Source organism: Micropterus dolomieu, linkage group LG18, assembly GCF_021292245.1.
Source record: "Micropterus dolomieu isolate WLL.071019.BEF.003 ecotype Adirondacks linkage group LG18, ASM2129224v1, whole genome shotgun sequence".
NCBI lineage: Eukaryota > Metazoa > Chordata > Actinopteri > Centrarchiformes > Centrarchidae > Micropterus > Micropterus dolomieu.
The window spans coordinates 10,326,939-10,346,024 of NC_060167.1; the positions used below are offsets into that span (position 1 = coordinate 10,326,939).

Sequence of the window (19,086 nt, forward strand, 5' to 3'; positions counted from 1 at the left end):
AGCGGCAGGGCTCATCGGTAGAGGGCTCCGCCTGTGCTTATAGAACTAGGGTTACCATATTGTAACCTTCGTTCTATCTCACACAGGCTCCGCCCTCTACTGGACTCTATGTGTACAGTGGGTGGAGCCCGATGACTGTCCGCCCTAGCCGCGACAAGCCAAAGTCCACCCCTGAGAAGGTCGCTGGACCGATAGGGGCTTGGCCTGAACATTAACACCTGGACTGCCTTGACTTCTCACTGGAACGTCAGGCACTGCCATTGTATGTTCCCCCTCTACACCCAGTAGTCACCAGATCCTCACTTTTCAGATCCTAGGTCGCACTTGCGAGTTGGTTCCCGAGAAGGAGCCCGACATATCCAAGAGATAGAAACGCACAAAAGGGCACAGTAAGGGCCAAGATGCCATTGTGCAGATCTCTTCGACACACACCCCGCTGAAAAAGGGTCGTAGACACTTCCACACTTCCGAGTGGAATGTGCACGCACCGCTAAGGGTGGGTCTGTTCCCGATTCATTCCCAAAGCCAGCTGGCCAGGCTCTTCTTGGACAGGATTTTACTGACTGCACTATCACTGAAACAGACGAACAGCTGACCAGTGCATCGAATGGGGGCTGTGTGCTCTACATAGGACATTAGCATAGCACACACGGATGCAACAGATGCGCTCTCACCCCCCTGCACCTTAAGTGGGGTAGGGGGGTAGAAAGCATTCAGATTTATTGTCCTGGACCTGAACATGCTCCTTATGTTCTTAAGAACAAAGGATGTGTGTTGTCTCAATCCGGCTGCACTGTGGACACCAAGAACCAGCATGCAGCTGGGGTGAACCGACAGGCACACAGCTCACTATCCTTCTTAGCAGAGGTGAAAGCAAGGCGCAGGGCTGTTCGAGAGATAGCATTTTCAATGAGGACTGCTCCAGGGGCTCCTAAGGTGTAGATATCAGAGCCACCAAAACAATCAGCAAGTCCTACTGAAGCGCCGAGAGACGACACCGGTCGCTGTCTTCTCACACCCTGTAGAAAGCGTATCACGAGGGGGTGGGTGAAGACTGTCCTGTCACCAAACCACCCGTGACAGGAGAGATAGCTGCAGTGCGACAGCCCTTTCTCCCTCAGACCTTGCAGGAAAGAGAAAACAGATCCCACCGAACAGGTAGGCAAATCCGTCTCCCTTTCAACACATCAACGCTGAAAGCCCAACCACTTAGCTTTACAGCAAGACGTGGTGGAGACAGCCCGACGCTTGGATGGTCTGTACGACCACAGCGGATAGACCAGCCGAAGTCTGCCTCTCCCCCCTTTTAGGAGCAAAACCTGGAGAGGCTGGTCCAACACCAGCATTGTGCATATGGAGCCTCACCCTTGTGACAGAGCCCCCCAGACCAGACGTATAGGCCAGGGCTCTGTCACTGTAGGCTGCTTCACCTTTGCCTCTTGAGGTCCAGGTGCAGGCTGGCAAACCAACATTGTAGCCGTCGCCTGTGCAACTTAACTTTTACTTTTTATTTATCGACAGAGCCGTGCTGTTGTTTCACCGCTCCTCACTGGTGAACAACCTGCAGTGTTTGAGATTATTATTAAATTCGTAAAATTTTAATAAGAGTGTGTTTTGTTCATCTAGTGTGTCAAGCTTATTACTTAAATATATTCCCTGTAAATCTGATGTTGATATATAGATTTTACTCATGGATAGGCGTTAGGCTACTGTATGAATGAGCACTTTAGAGATATAGTGATAGTAATTATAATAATATATATGGCTGTTCTGGTAGTATACTCAGGAAAGATTGTGAAAATGGACAGATTTAGCCAGAGTAGTGGCTTAATTGAATATTGACAACATATTTCTGTGGTTTTTACATGGTTTGAATTTGGTTGTGGCTCCATGGGGCTTTATAGAACCATGATAGAGAAAGAGCAAGAGGTGAATTTGTGCATTATACTTTGACAATTAGAGCAAGCCAGGCAGCCTTCTGTGTTTGAGAACTGTGTTGTTTTTTTTTAATCGCCCACAAGAGGGCTGCAGCGCCGCAATAACCAGCCTAGTTAAAATGAACGAAATGACACAAAAAAATTTGGTGTCTCGAGTCTTTCAAAAGAGTGACTTTTCCCATCACTACGGGGAACGCAGAGTTAGCACGCATTGCTGCATTGTGAGCCGAATGAAGGGCTGCTGCCAGGCGATGTAGGCGACCCATTGCGCGGGCTGTACAGCCGGCTAGCAAGGAGGAAGCCCAGGTCCTACTACCGTCTTGCTTGGATGGCACCAGGAGAATGACGTGGGACATGGGCTTCTGTCCCAGTGGTTTGACTAGCGTAGCAAAGACCGGGGCCCTCCCACTGTCTCTCTTGAGCTTAGCAAGCCGAAGATGGGGGTGGTTCAGTGGGGAGGAGAATGCTCTTTCAGAATGTACTGTATTTCATCAGTTGAACATTCATAGCATTTTCAGTGTGTCCACAGCAGAACATGAACTTGTCGGGGCAGGACATGGGTCACCTCGCCCGGGTGCAAAGATAATTTTCTAGAAGTGGCGACTCCATCCGTGGGGGTGGTGAATTCAATGAGCAGTTCATTACAGCAGCCATTTAAAGCCATAAAAAAGGATGCTGAGGCAGTAGGGACACTGCTATTTATATGTCACGCACGTATCAGTAGCGACATCCTATTGGTGCACGATAAAATTTCAGTGGGCAAGTGCGTGCGTGTGATTGGAGGAGGTAGTACCCATAGAGTCCAGTAGAGGGCGGAGCCTGTGTGAGATAGAACTGTCTGTTACTCTGTCCTGGGTCTGGAAGATCAGGAATATATAGTTGTTAGAACCCCAAATTGGAAAGATTGGTGTAATTGGACAGAACATTCATCAACATTGATCAGATGTTTTTATTGAACATGTTGTTGTCTAACAAGACTTCTGTGTCCACATTACACACCATGTCAACATATATAACACAGATGAGCCAATGGCTGAAGCAGAGCTGTAGTTAGTGGTGGTGTAATAAATAAACAATAATAGAAATGTAATAACAATAGTAATGGATTACTATTATAGCGGAAAGGGGAATTATAGGGAAATTTGAGTCAACCACCGGAGAAACTTTGAGACAGTTACACTGGGAGATAATATACTAATAATATAATATAGATGTATATACATACCTGTTCATATGCCATTGTTGGAGCTTGAACCTCGACGCAGGTCCTCTTGTCCTAGAATATGTCCTTAGCTTGCACCTTGTCCTCCCTGTCCCGGGTCTGTGCTTGGTTCTGGGGGGCAGTCCTCATCAGAGACAAACGATTCTGTCATCGTGGAAGCTCTAACATGCAAAACAACATAACTTATATGTCTAATACAGAGTTGGTAACAAGTTCACGTTTGTGTAGTGTCACTGATGGTAACATGCAAATGTGTATCAACCTGTTTTTAGCTTTGCCTAATGTTACCGAAGCTGTTAGCACAGCTACTTGTTGCTAACAGTTAGTTAGCCAGCTCGTTGCTGAATCAAACTCAGTCTTTTTAAACCTACCCAATATTAACATGCTAGCTTGATAGTGAGCACAAACAGCCGGGTTAGTTGTTTAATCATAAAGTTCGGTGTTTTCTTACCCGTGATTCAGACAGGTTGTGAGCTGCTGCCCTCCGCTCCTCTCCGCTCGTCACACTCGACTCATGCTCCAGCTGACCGCTGAGTCGGCAACGCGTGTTCATGTTTTTTGGGGGCATGACTTAGGAGCCCTGAAGGGAGGGGGTGGGAGTTTCTCTGGATACTTTAAAAATCCATCAGTTTCTTGCTAGTTTCTCAAACTTACCTGCCCTGCCTTTAATGCAATATTTTTTAATCATCATTTTTACCATAAGGTTTGTTTGTTGTGATACATGTTGCTACTCAACATCCTTTTGCATCTTACTAGCATCCATGTAACATCTGACACTTCATTCTGGCGTATTGTAAACATTTGAAAGTGTTCATCCAACACTGCCTCTGTTGCATGTCTAATTAAACTAATATTAAAGTCTTCTCCTGGCTCAATGTGTTCTTTATATCATGTCTTGAAATGTCACAGTGGTCCAGTGGATAGCGCTGTGGCCACACAGCAAGAAGGTTGCGGGTTTAAACCCCAGTTGCCCCGGCCTTGCTGTGTGGAGTTTGCATATTCATGCTGTTTATAGTATAGTAGACTATCTGTAATATCTGTAGTAGATTCACTACACTTACACGTGATCATACAGTGTGAGGTTTACTTATATTACATCAAGAACAAATATTCTGTGTCTTGAAGTTCATATTTTTTCAAAAGCTGTTACTTTCCACCACATTTTGGAAACCATGCCAAATTCTACTAGTGCAGCTTTGAGAGTGCTGCATATAATGGACTGCATCTGTTAAAATTGTCTAGTATTATGTTTCAAGATCTGTCAGCATCTGATGTCACTGAAGCAAGCTGGTGACATATCAATAATAGCTTCCTAGTGCCAATCATTAGAGCATCTTCAGAGCACAAGCAAGCACTGATTGAAAAGAAGAAAGATAATGACAGTTAATAATACGAAGGAAAGCTGATTAAGTCACGGCCAGGATCCTTCTCTCTGCCTCTCTCCTCTTTCTCGTCCCCTTTCTCTTGCTTCTGCTCTCTCATTGAATCATTCTGTCACCATGTAAATTACCACCTTGTCCTTTTGACACCACCATGATTAATTGCAGCAAGATAAAAGTGTATATGGACCAATGCATGATTGTTACATTTTCAAAAAGGTGATTTGAGATGTTGGTGAGGTGAGGGCAGCTTGGCAGTGTGCAGTGTACAGGTGCTTTCATCTCTGTCTATTCACAGGAAAAACTCTCCTCATGCCATCCCAGCTTAATTTTAACACTGCCATGTTATTATGGGTTACTGCTTAGAATTACATCTCTCTTATTTCTGTGCTAATTCATTTCAGAATGAAGAAAGTGGTTTGTGTATGGTTTTATTGTCTGTATACATTGGACCATGAAATATTTGGGGATTTATAACAGAGGCATGATTGATAATAACTTCATTCCGTGCAGTAACACTGTCCATAAGAGAGCAATACTACAGCAATGCCAAAAACTACTTTCCAAGTCCTACAACAGCAAAATGTATTACCTAACAAGCCAATGCATTGATTAAAGACAATTTGGCCATTTTGCATATTCTTTCATATACATTCTACTGGATGCTTGCTAAAACAAAGATGTATGTTTTATAGTGCTATTTCCAGATATCTTAAAGGACAAGAAATTGTCTGTTGTGTGACAATATACTGTTAAAAACATTTTATTTTATGGAATGACACAAAATGTTATAATAATTATTAATAATTTAAATTTATATTTTTATCAATACACAATGGATGCAAGATAATTGGATAAAAGGCAACTCTTCCAAAGCAGTACCCAACAAAAATTCCCATGTCACTTGAGAAATGCAACCATTAATTGGAGACATGTATCAAAGTGAGAGACATCCCCAGTGTTATTTTGACAGCTTTATAATCACTTTAGGAAAATTTGTCAGTGTCTGCTCTCCTATTTGAAAAACTGAAAGAACTGATGCGTTTTCAGTTATCGTTGCCTGTCAAACAAGGAAATGTGGGAAATGAGATTTTCCAAATTAGTAGATAGCTTACTACAGTCAAAGTTTACCATGATGACAGGTGTCTCCTTAATTGTGTTTCGATTTTAAGATAAATTGTGGATTGTAATATTTACAAGGTGGTTCAGTTTTTTCCGGCTCATGACATGTAGCCTGGCAAGATATTGTCTCTCTCTTCCCTCGTATTTGGCCACTGTATGGTGTCCCGTGCATTCAAAAGATTTTTAAATTTGCAAGATGTCAAATCTTGACCTTGACGAACTGCATTACACTCAGACTGTTTTAATCCCAAATCACAATTACAATAAAGTAAAAGTGTAAAATGTAACAAATCTTTTCTACCAGAGCTCTATTAAAGCCTACAGATTCTGCTGATTGGCATTTTAGAAAATGGTTCACTTGTATCTTACAATAGTTGATTCCTACATTGTTGGTGCATCACTCAAGTCTCAAAATGATGATGACATGTGTTTAACACTGAAAAAATGCCTTGACAATCAGGAAACGTGGTCACAAATCATAAACAATGCTGACTGGAAAACGAAAAAAAAGATAAAAAGTGCAATTTAAAAGGAGTTCACTCAACTCCCGTCTAATTTCTAGATATGTCTATTTATATCTGTGTCTGCAGTATTTCCATAGCCATACACTATATTTGATCTGCTTCCTATGAAAGGGGGAATGAAAAAGGAGCAGAACTGCAGGATAATGACACAGAAATAACACTTCACTCTCTCCCTGCAGCTACATATCTGCAATGGCATTCATTCATGTTTTTGATGAAACATTAATTGATTGACTTATACCTCAAGCAACAGTGGAAAATAAATGCATTTAGTCATGGTGGGATCACCATGAATAGGTACACTGATGCTTTAGGAAACACCTCAAAAAAGGTATTATTTCTGAATCATTCAGGGAACACACAACACACGGCTCCATGCATTGCATTTTAAGCCATGTAGATGTTTAATCAATATTTTTAAATGCCTATAAATGAACTTGTCTGTGAATGTTTATAGAAACAAATCAGTTATCTGGGCTTACTGAATGATTTCCCTATTATATCAACACAAAGTCAACACAGGTGTTATTGTGTACCCACACCATTTTGTCCAACAAAAACTACAGAACAGGTGCATGAATCATTCTAATCCACACTGCTCTCCCTCCACCTGCTGTGATAATTAATGAGGTGTTTTAATTCACAGTGGAAAAACCTTCTTCTCTTTGCAAGTTGTCGAGTAACTGTAGGATCCTAGCAGCAGATACAATGGGGTCATTGCAGATGTGAGGTTGATGTTTATACTTCCCCTTGCGCTATTGGATTTTAAGCTCTGGCTCTACAGAGCACATTAGGTAAACGCAGATAAAGGATCATGGGTATTAAATACTACCGCAGGAAAATGTGTTAATCTTGGAACTCCGTTTGTGAATTATGCTGATTTGCTATGCCAGGCTATAATCAATACACTTAGAGAACCATTTACTACAAAGGGTTCAAAAGTAGATGCTGTAGATGTAAAAAGAAATGCCATGCTCAAGTGTATTGTCTTGGTGCTGTGCAGGTTTCCAGAGAAGGGGAAGCGTATAGGAATACCTGGCACAACCTACACAATACCTGCTCTATAGCTAATTTGAAATGAACATGGAGTGTGGAGTGTAATAACTTATATTTGCATGTGATTTGTCAACTATAGGTACATTGAGCCTGTATAGGAGTGTTTTTTTATAACAATATCTTGTATGCGTGTGTGTGCACTAATTAAAAAATAAGGTTGTGCTTATAGATGCAGTCATTAGTCATCTTTTAACAACAGATTGCCCTAATGTTATTTCAGAATTTTCCACCAAGGGCCATTTATTATCAGACATGAGACTGGATGGAAAAAAGACAACATCCACTTCAAGTACTCAAATCTGGTTTTCCTCTAATGAAATATCTAATTAAATTTAATGAAAATTTATGGAAATAAATAAGGAGTGCTGTGCATCAACCTCTACAGTCACATCCCAAAATGAATGAACTGACTTTGGAAATAAAACTTGTCTCAAAGTTTAAAAGAAAGCTTGTTTGAGTGCTTCTTCTGTAGCAGGTTGGGTATTAGATTGAGAAGTTCTTTTTCCATGGTACTGACAACAACCAGTACTGCTGAATACCTGTGAGCAAGGTCACCTAGCCCCATGTGGATGTGTACCAGCCTGCTCTGATGGCAGGCATTACAAAGTTTTTAGAGTTGGCTATAAATACTGTGATACAACCCAGCAGCACAACACAGCTTGTAATATAACGATGTTGCATCTGTCAACACAAAGTTGATTGTACTAAATACCAAAGTTTGTAATAGTTGTATATGATGATGATCTGAATTGAATTGTGTGAATTCAATTTTGAATTTTGTGGATGTGAAAATGTCATTTGGAGTTATTCCTCAGGAGTTTGGCCTTATCCTTACTTTTTGACACACAATATTGCTGTTTACCCATCTGAGGCAGCAACACGAGAGTTGGCACCATATCAAAGAATACTTCAACCATCTCCTTACAAAAACCTCAAAGAATACAATGCCATTTAATATTTAAAAAAGTGACTCTTCTATCTTTGGCAAATTGAATTCAAATGACCAAAGGTCCCCAAAAGAGCTGGGGATAAAAATTGTCTTTTAACAAAAAAAGAAAGCAAATCTCTTCCCAAAATAGCAACACCACAGGCACTGACTATACAACATTATGTCAATGCTAATATCTGGAGGTTATATGCTGAAATGGGAGCATAAATTCCCTGTCAGGAGATTAGGCATCCAAATATGTTAATAGACTCATCCTGGGAAAGTCCTCTCTGTGGCAGCACATGCTAACACAACTGACACAGCATCCCATTCTAAAATAAATTTTGAAAGCTGCACTAATTAATACTTTTATATCAACATTGGAAAAAATGTGTAATATGAAAGATGTCGCTCCTAGTGACAAAACTATTACCATCCAACAGTTCCACAGCTGGTTTTACATCCACAACTTCACTGTTTTGGTTTGCTCTCACGTCCATCAACCCAATTTCCAGCTAAAACCTTTTTATTAAACCCACTATGCGCTACCTGCCCAGCACCAAAGGAGGGCCAGGCAAAGTTAGTGACCAGCTGGTGAACATAGTGGAGCATTTAGGTTCTGAAGAGCCAGATATTTTCCTCAGCAGTTGGTAGAGACTAAAGCAAAGCTGAAAGAAGAGTGTCTCTCTGTGTCTGCTGAATGTGCACATAGGATAGACCAAATGTATGAGGTGTTATTATAACAATGTCAAATAAAATATATATTTCCATCTCTTGTGCCCTCTGTTTTCTCCTTTCTGTCTAATTTTCAGTCTTTTTTAATACTCTTTCTTCTGCCTAAGGTGTACTTCAAGCGTGATGGTGAGCTGATAGAGGTGATCTCCTACACTCAATCCTCCACCAACGAGCAGGGAGCCGGCTCAGCGGGGGTGAGAGGAGCCAGGCCGCTCATCAGCAGGGACCTTGATGACACTAAACTGCAGCGTTCCCTCTCCCTATTGGACCCCGAAGGGCGGTCGGCACGTCTGTACACAGAGAGCCCCCAGCGTGTCCACACTCAAGGCCAGCAGGCCCACGAGCCCAGCCCTGCAACAGAGGTCATCCCAGAGACAGTGGTGAGCCGGGAATTCCCCCGATGGGTTCACAGCACGGACCCTCTCTACTACTTCAGCCACACTCACATTCCCCAGAGCGACGGCTCTGTGGTGGTGCAGGCCCGACTTACCTGGACCCTCAACCCTCAGCTGGATAATGATGCCCTATTCAGCTGCGAAGTCAAGCACCCAGCACTGTCCATGCCCATGCAGACAGAGATCACTCTCGGTGAGTAGGATGCAGACTAACTCATTGTTTTTGTATGCTATTCACATTCCTCCACCACCTTTTTCTCATCTGTTCTCTATTCCTCCTCCCACTCTACCTCACACAGACCCTTGTCTGATTTCTTCTCTCTTTTAATCTCCTGCTGTCTCCTTGTATCCCCTTGCCACATTTGGAAACCGACGGGGCCCCCTTATGTCTCCTTTGCAAATGTACTCTGAACAACACTGATTTTCATTTGATGCCGCTTAATTGTGTTACGGCTGACCAGATTGCAAGTTTAGCGCGTGAATGCAGAACTCCCAGTGACTGACAGGGCAATTCATCGAGCTGTCTGTTGCTAGATTGAGTTAACTCAGTACCGTTATTGAAAAAGTCAACCTGAATTAGAGAAATCAAATGAGAATTTAGACACACTGACCAATGTTATATCATTGGAAAGACAATCTCGGAGATGCTGCCCTTTTTCAAACTTCAATGAGCCCTTAAGCTCTTCAGTCTCAGGCTTTAAACAGAAGGATAGTCTCTAATTCAACATTTTATTTAATAAGGAGGGAAACACTATGGCAGTGGAATTATTTGTTTGTTTATCTCCAAACTATTAAAGCAGAATACGTAGCAATGCAGATACTTAATTCTGAAAACAGGTGTCATACTTTAAGGGAAAAGTTAGCATTAGTGTTTTAATGGTGTGTGATCCAAGAGAGAAACAGACTCAAATTTTTTTTAATCTAAAAACAAAGATGGCTTCCAGCTCAGCCAATTAACACTTCAAAGGCAATACATTGGCATGATGCTCTTGGAGACAAGCCACGCAGTCCTGACATGATAAACCAAGACATTACCTTCCATGAGATGCTAGCAGTGGTTGAAGAGACTCTGAATGAGGAGACTATGGCTGCATTTGCTTGCTGCATTATGTCTCACTGTCAGTATTTTATCTCACATCACCACCTTTATCTAATTAGAAAGTATCCCTTTTGGATTCATTTCAGTTCTTTACTTTTTGTGTGTCAAGAAGATTTCCTGCCAGAATCTACATACATATCTCGGTAAATAGGTTTAATCTACAGGGTCTCAATTAGTGAGGAAGGGAATCAATCAGTTTTCAGTTCAGACTGACAAAATGAGTGTTCAACAGCTCAAAGGATAAGGTATGGCATTATTATATATATTTCTTATTGTCAGCAAATCCCTACCCTGTGTTTGACACTTTCCCTAGCCTATTTGTTCCTGCTGAAAACAGAAACCTTCAAAAATGGTTCACACACATATTGTTTCATTTTTAAGAAAGGCTGATTCATTTTTTAAACAGCTGTGCACTTTGAGCAAACATAAATCAAACAAGATAAATAATGCATTTCTTTGGGGACTACTTTTTTGAGTATTAATACATAGCTGGTGTACAAGTGGGTATTTATGGCAGCAAGAATGTGGATGTGGGACTGACTCAAAATAAACTACAGTGGTCATGTTATAGTAATAAAGGACAATTTCACCCACCGCAGTGTGGCTCATTGATGTATTTTTAATAGGTTTACACAGTGCTTGTTATTAGGATCATTTTATTTATTGGTTTTGGTCTTTACATTACGGAAGCACTAAGCGGCCATCGATTCAAACATTTTTTACTCCGTTTTCCCGTGATAATTATCTCATGATCTTGAGATAATAAAACAGTAGTTTCACACAGTGGTTTAATAGTTTAATTTTAATCTGAATATCAGAGTCACTGGTTAGCTCAGTTGATTGATCTCTGGACTTATACTTTTGGAGTTATAGGTTCAATCCTCACTGTCTTTTTTTCCTTTTTTTTCATAATCCTCTTCAACAAAGTTCTTATGAAGAGACTTTTCACATGGTCACAATAAAGCACATGCTGAACTGTGTGCATCCCAGCGATTGGTCCACATCCATCAACCTATGTACTTATCATTTCCCCATCATTCCCATGCAGAGGAAATTCCTGTGCTTCTCATTCAGGGGAATCCATTTAACGTTACACATTTCCTGCCGGCTATTTTGGAACCTTTGAAATAGCTATCGGGTAATGTGTGATTGGATTCCCCTGAATCTCTTCATAACAACTTTATTTAAGAGGATAATAAAAATAAAAGTTTGTTGGATTATGAGTCCTGTACTCTACCAACTAAGCTAACCAGTCACACTGAAAAGTGTTCTGAAATCATCCTAAAGAAACGATTAGGCAGACTCCTGTATTCAGCTATCGTTTGTTATCTCGAGATCACGAGAAAATTATCCCGTTATCACAGGAAAATAACATTTGTTATCTCAAGATGACGCGAAAATTACCCCGTAAAAACAGTATTTGAATGGATGGCCGCTTAGGGCTTCCGTATTTCATGCAATTTGTTGATATTAAGAGAATTATAAAATATTGCCAGCCTTATCCTTTAACCATCATGTCAAGAAGAGGAGATGATGCTTATCATTTAAAAACCAGTTGTCACAATTGGTATTTGGTATTGTCACTTTTTTCAAATGGGAATATCTCATGCCATAAAATTGTCTTTTAAAATGTATTAACTGCAACCGTCATCACATGCAAGGCGGAGACAGCAGTATCAGATGAAGGTATAATGGCATGAGCTGTCTTGTCCTGACAAAGTATTGCAGTAAAGATTCTAAAAGCTCTTTGCCTTAAATCACATGTTGATGATAAAACAGATGACACACCTTGAGGGCAATGGGCCTGTGAAACGCTTGCTAAATGTCAAAGGCACCAATATTTTGACAAGCCTTTCTCTCTGCTGTGTTTGATGTCATTAATTTATTACTACCTTTGTTCTTTTAAAGAGTAGGATGGAGCATCACCAGACATTCAGTTTTTTCCCCCCACCACCTGAAGAAAAGAGAGCAGAAAATGTGTGCTTATTGATTCTAATTAGTGCAAAATTGAAATTCAAAGCATTCACAGACCTCATTGAGCCATCATTGTATGGAATAGTATCAAAAATGGTAATAGTGTTGTGATTCAGGTCGAAGGTTGTAGACAACAGATATCTGATTTGGCTATATAGACAAAATGGCACAGAGATTGTTTTGAGTATTTGCGCAGTGTGTAAGTCTAATTAAATGTGACTGTGTAGAGCACCTCTTTTCATCCCATGATTCCCTGGTTCTTAACCTGGTCGGGACCCCCCTGGGGGTCACAAGAATGCTACTATAGACAAAAAAAAAAAAAAAAAAAAGATAACTTAATAACTGAATCACTTTGGGTGGACACTGTAAATATTTTGAACTGTTTAATCCAGTGGGTGGTTGTAATGCCAACCACTGTAAAACACCAAAGAAGAATAAGAATTTAAAAAAGGCAACGTTAAGATAGCTAGCTTACGTTGATCCCATTAAGTGAGGGGGGAGGGGTTGGACTGCAGGGGTTGGACTGCAGGTTAAGAACCACCTGCTCTATTCATTTATTTTATTCTGCTATAACTGGATAATTGCACTCGGGCCCTGTCTTACTGAATATACACATCCTCTCATGGTCCTCTCAGGTGTGTTTGGTCAGGTATTAAAAAGGAGTCTTTGCAATGCCCATAAGTAATAAATCTTTCAGAGATTTAATATTGCCACATGAGATGGAGCGACATTCTGACAATCGACCGATGTTGCATTACACTAAATTAATATTCATGAATGGCTCCGTGCTCACCATATAAATGGACCTAAAGCCCGTGCCAGTCCTTGGGAGTCAAAAAAATTGTTACACCTCTATGAGATCATGAGGCTGGTATATTCTACACTCCTGGATTGTATTCATGAACATGTTAATAATTAAAAGAAGTTGGATTTGGATTTAGATAAGCTAAGGTGTTTATTATTCAACATCATTAGACAAGTGGTGGAAATCTCATTTCATATACTGTGCAGCAGTGAGAAGAGATCCAGGCTTCCTCACATCTCCCAGTCATGGCTTTGCCAGACCGTGATAATCAAAGAGCAGATGCTCAGTTTCAAGAAGGCGTCTGTGATCTGTGTGTGTCTGTGTGTGTGATATGTGTGTGTATGGTTATTTGTATGTTAATATCTGTGTGTGTGTGTGTGTGTGTGTGTGTGTGTGTGTGTGTGTGTGTGTCTTTGTCTGTTTTCCCATGCGAATATAGATTTGTTAGATGTACCTAGTATGCTGTTTGTATCTGTGTTCACCTGCAGCTCAGTTCTACATTCATCAATCTGTCTTATCTCCGTGCTTTGGGTCAGCTAGTCTATCCGTGAAAGACATTACACAGTGGCAGATTCACCACGACAGAGCGATCCAGCAGTCAGTCATGCCTCTCCAGCTTCTCTTTTTCAACAAAACCAGTCACCCAGCTAATGTTCCCTTCAACTGCTTAAGTCTGTCTGCAGCTGGGCAGACCTGTTGATGTCTTGGCTTGGTATTAAAGCACACCTGATGCAGGGTGCGCAGTTGTTTTTCTGGAGGGCATGCTTGTTCTCTGACCCCTCCTGAAGTGATAACAGTTCCTTCTTGCAAACTGAAGAAGTTGGGTCTTAGGTGATATCTCATGGGACTGTGGCTCATTTCCCCTGTGAGGCCCATACCATCAGAGAGAGGCTATGTTATGTCCATCACACTGCATGTTGCCCTAATCAAAGGTGGTGACGTAGGACGCCAACTGTCAAAGTTGGAGCAAATCCCAGAAAACAGCCATCATCTTCCCCGGCCATATGCCTTCCAAGCTCTATGTGACGCTATGACACCAGTATTTAAAAATACCCTTTGGTTAGTGTGTGGGCGGTGGAAACATAGTGCTTCACACTGCCATGCCAAAACTACCCTGTGAAATACAATCCATCTTCGGCATGAGATGGAACATGTCGTGTCAAACTGTTCACATGATGTCTTTGGTTGGGTTGCCAATATAAATACATGGATATTTTCCTTTAATCTTAAAAAAGCCACTGATTCCAAGATTAGTTCTTAGAGTTTGGACTACTATTCTCTGATTTTCTGGAGTTTATACAGACTAACAAGTTCTCTAATGGTGCTGAAATCTTTCCAAAATTCGAATGTCTGCTCTTTGCTTCCTTTGTATTACTTGAATTCTCTATAACCATTTTGTGCAATTCAAATGTGTATACCACTGTTTTATAAAGGGATCTACAGTACATGAGTAATGCCACATGCTCAATCCTATTTACAGATATGACAGTATAACTCCTAATGCATTAGTCTGATGCAGGCTTGTAGTCAATGGCTGCTTAAGAAGAGGTTGTGCTTCATTAGCCACAGTGGACAGTTTGTTGCCAGATTAATAGGTAAATACTGAGGTCATTTGTCTGTTTATTTATTTATCCTTTGGTTTAACTCATCAATGAAAACAAGCACCCAGTGTGATTTATATTGAGAGTTCAAACCAAATTAATTGAAGAACTCTTGGGGTGGACTTGTACAGGCGTTATTGATAGGACGTCCTTAGCTTGAGTCTCATTGCATGTGCTGCATAGTCCATTTGTCTAACACATGGAACTGCACAGCGTGTGAAGCAGTTATCTTTAGGGGAATTGTTAAACATCTCATATCATGCAGAACCTGCTTATATGGGCCTAATGTAGTATACTGTGCAGTTTAGCCATAATAAAATTACTTACTTTTTTACAGCATTACGCAAATCACTCATTTTATCTTAACACTACATACAAAGGACAATCACCGGCCCCTCACAATCTCAGAATAATAGAATCTGCCTGCTCCCTCTCCTGCTTGCGCCCCATTGTTTTAGAGGGTCCAAATGAAAGCCATCTGGGGGCTGCTGTCCACACCAAGACAAGGGAATTAGCTCTCTGAGAGTCCCTTATCTCACTGCCTCCACTCTCCACCCGGTGCACTCCCATTCTCCTGTAGTAATGAGTGTCTACCCAATTTAGTTCTTTTTCTCTCCAAGGGGGAATAAATCCAGCACAGTCCTTTGGATGAAAGAACCTGCAGGTCCCTCGTCTCTCGCCCTGTGACCTTAATTGACAGGAAATTGTATTTGTCTCTATGTGACAAAACAGGTATCCGGTAGGAGTTGCTCTCAATGCTCAGTACGATGACCTTTGTCTCTTTGTCTTTTTTTCAGCTGCTCCTAAGGGTCCTAAACTCTTGATGTCCCCTAGTAGGGCAAAGGTAGGGGACACGGTGCGCATCACTGTGCAAGGATTCCAGGTAGGATCGGCTGGGGTAAGTGCATGGGGTTTTAAGAAAATGAGGAAACATGAATATGTGCAATTAAGCTTGTTTAGTTCTGAAGTGACAAATCTGTTGGGTATAGACATCTTTGTCTTTTCAAGTATGCATGCAAAATGTTAATTTTGCCAAATATAAAGTCACATTTTAATATTTTGTCAAGCCTTAGACAATGAAACCCTAAATTTAAATTAATAAACTAATTAGTCTTAGCCAACAGGCAAACATGTCATGCTCGCCGGTATAGTTTTTGCAGCATTCAGAGTCCCTGCTCCATAATCTCAAAGATGGGCCTAAAGGTAAAAGCAAAGAGATTGTCTTTGTGTCATTTTCATCCCCTGCCAAAAAAGACCATGTCCCTAGTGTGAATGGTCTGTGGATGGTCCTGATCTCTTTGACAGGAATGACACATTGAAGCCAGGCAGCTGGAGCCAGTCAGGTGAAGAGGATAGGGCTAATCCTGATATAGGACCTGTTAATGGCCCACAGCACAAATCGCTTTTGTTACTTCTCAGTCACTGCTTCTCTAGAATCTCTAGAAATCAAAAGTCAGATTGTTGTTTGCTTTTATTTCACTTCTAAGACATTTCCATGTAAAATGTTCTGTATTGTTTTTGGTTTAGTGCCATAAGCTAGTGACTGCACAGACTGTTATACATGTGTTACTGTCTGCCCAATGACCTCGGGAATCTTTTAAAGTTTTTCTGTGTTAAGATTGGTTATTATATACAGGCCTGGCTGTGGCATGCAGCCAGTCATGCCCTTCGGCAGCATGGGCATCAGTGCATGTAGACTGATCAGACAGCAAATTTCTATTATCCTTCACTGGACCTATGCTTTGGGGTTTCACAAGCAGATAAGATTGTGTGTGAAGACTGATAATTGTGCCTCCTACCTATCTGATAAAATTATTCCCCTCCGGTTTATTGTTTTAGGAATTTATTATAGATGATCATCCTACAGTGTCGTTTTTACTTGGTATTAATTTTTCATGTTGCTTTATGTATGAGATTAAATAAGACATTGATGGTTTCAGCAGCATAGTCCACAGACCCTGTGGACTTTCCTTTGGTTCTTGGGGTTATGTGACAAAAAGGTGTCACTGAAACGCTTTTAGTATTTAGTATTTAGTTGTTTTTTTTTATCTTAATGAGACCTTTTCCCAAGAGCCTGAGAGCCTGTCTCAATCTACTAACTCATTTAACCTCTATCATAATTTAAACACAGACCTTGGAGGTTGGAAAATTCCTAACCAGCTTTGTCACAACAAATACAAACCAGTAAACTGAGGATTTTCACTGATTTAAACTGATTTTAAACAGTTTTTTTTCTTTTATGCCAGTCAGCAGTTTATCTGAACTATAAAGTATTTGGTGTGTTTGGGCATGTGAAAATGGTATCATTTGAAACCAAATGCACCATCTGATAATAAGCAGTTGCTTGAGCTTGAAAAACCTGGAAGGAAGGGCAAACTACAGTTCGGACTGATTTTCATATTCAGTTGTTTCATCATGCACTCTTAACTAGTTTGAACTAGAGACTTTGAGGGGTTGAGACCAAATCAAGACCAAGATCAAGGGAGGGCAAGACCGTGACAAAGTAGAAATGTAGTGGATTCCGAGACGAGGCCGAGACTTTCAAAAAATGGTCTTGAGAACAAGGCCGATCTCGAGGACTACAACACAGGTATATACAGTGTTTAGATTAATCTACACAAGTTGGATTGTTTTGGTCTGTTTTGATTCAACCCACTTCGGTGAATTTATCAAATGAACTATCTCTTTCTAAGTTCATACACCATTGCAATCTAGCTGTGCTTGAGTAGAGTGGGTTAATATGAATCAAACTGAGAAGTAAAGCTTTCCAGTATAGTTAGTTATAGCAAGTGTTGGGAAAGTTACTTTTGAAGTGTTACAGGTTACAGATAACTAGTTACCCTGTTACAAAATTAAGTAATGTAACTATTTTAATCACTTCATCACAGTAATGTAATTTATTGCATTTGATTACTTTTGAGTACTTTTCTAAAATGAAATGATAATGAAATACACAATGCTAAATTAAGTTAGTGAGTGTTATTAGATCTCACATAGGCTACCTCACTATTGAAGGAGGACTAATGTTAGCTAAGGTTTTCTATCAAAGGGTTCATAAATGGAGGTGTAGCTGAACAAAAGGTATATTTTGCTAGTTTGCAACTCATTTGTCATGAATGAGATTACAAATAAATATGAAGCCTATTGGAAGGGCACAGAGCCACATATAGCGCTAAATTACATCTTCAGCACACATAAATAATATGGTGGGGCAGGGGGTACTTTATTTTATGCGTCTGATTAAAGTTACATTAACTTACCTGTAAATGTTTCCTCAGGTTTAACTTTGAGAATTTTCACTGCTGGTAAACAAGCTTTACACTGTACAGTAATGTTAGAGCCCTTTTCTGATTCACTGCTTGAAACTGTAGAATTTCAAGCACTGAAGGGGGCTCAAAATTTGAGCACATACTGCCCAATGAATGGAGCCTGTCTACATTGTGATAGCTCCTTGTAAGAAAGGCTTTCTGACAAAAATATGTAAAAAGAAGGATAGTCTACATATAAGCTTTTTATCAAAAATTTAAAAATTCTAATGTAACCCCTTTATAAACATTCATTTTTTAATTTAATTACGTAACATTACATGTTACTTGTTACTCCCAAGCAGCAACCTCTGGGGCTGAAAAATTAATCCAACGTGGAAGTGCCAAAAAACTGCAGTTCCTCAAATGGCCACTTGAGGCTGGCTCCAAAAGTGAGTCAGCCTGGTACAAAAACTATTTTGGTCTCTATAGCCCCTTTTCCACTGCACGGTAACAGCTCAACTCGCCTCGACTCAACTCAACTCACCTCGACTCTACTCGCCTTTTTTTGGTTTTCCATTGTGGAAAAGTTGTACTTGCTACCAGGTACTTTTATTTGTATAACCTCCGTCAAGGTTCCAAGCGAGCTGAGGCGATACTAAAATGTGATGTGAAAACACGGTAGACTACTGATTGGTCAGAGACAATCATCACTATTTACTGCGTCATCATTGCGCGCTCCAGACAGAGGCCAGCAACAGAAAGTTTAAATTTTTTATAATTTTCGTACTTTATTTCATCACTTAATCCACTTCTGGGAAGTTTTGAGGTGAGAAAACATCTGTGTAGATTTTGAACATTGACAGTTTTACAAAAAGTGATGGTGGAACCAAAATGTGACAGGAGCTCCGCAAGTGGCAGTGGGAGATGTTTGCGCCAACCTGTGGGAGGAGCTCCCGAGCCCGGCCAGCCGCCCACTCACATAGCCCTCTGGTCCCAATGTCACAGAGACCGCTGCAGCAACAACAGCAGAGGAAAACACAGCTGTAAGGTTTTCATACCGC

The 19,086-nt window shown here is 40.7% G+C and overlaps 1 protein-coding gene across 1 annotated transcript in view; it reads left to right on the forward strand.

The window, feature by feature from the left end:
• Positions 1-19,086, forward strand: part of igsf21a (immunoglobin superfamily, member 21a) — a 261,327-nt gene that overhangs the window by 222,747 nt on the left and 19,494 nt on the right. The window contains exons 7-8 of the mRNA XM_046075086.1: positions 9,011-9,491; positions 15,575-15,660. Of these exons, the coding sequence (XP_045931042.1) occupies positions 9,011-9,491; positions 15,575-15,660 (567 nt within the window). The remainder of the gene's footprint in view (positions 1-9,010; positions 9,492-15,574; positions 15,661-19,086) is intronic.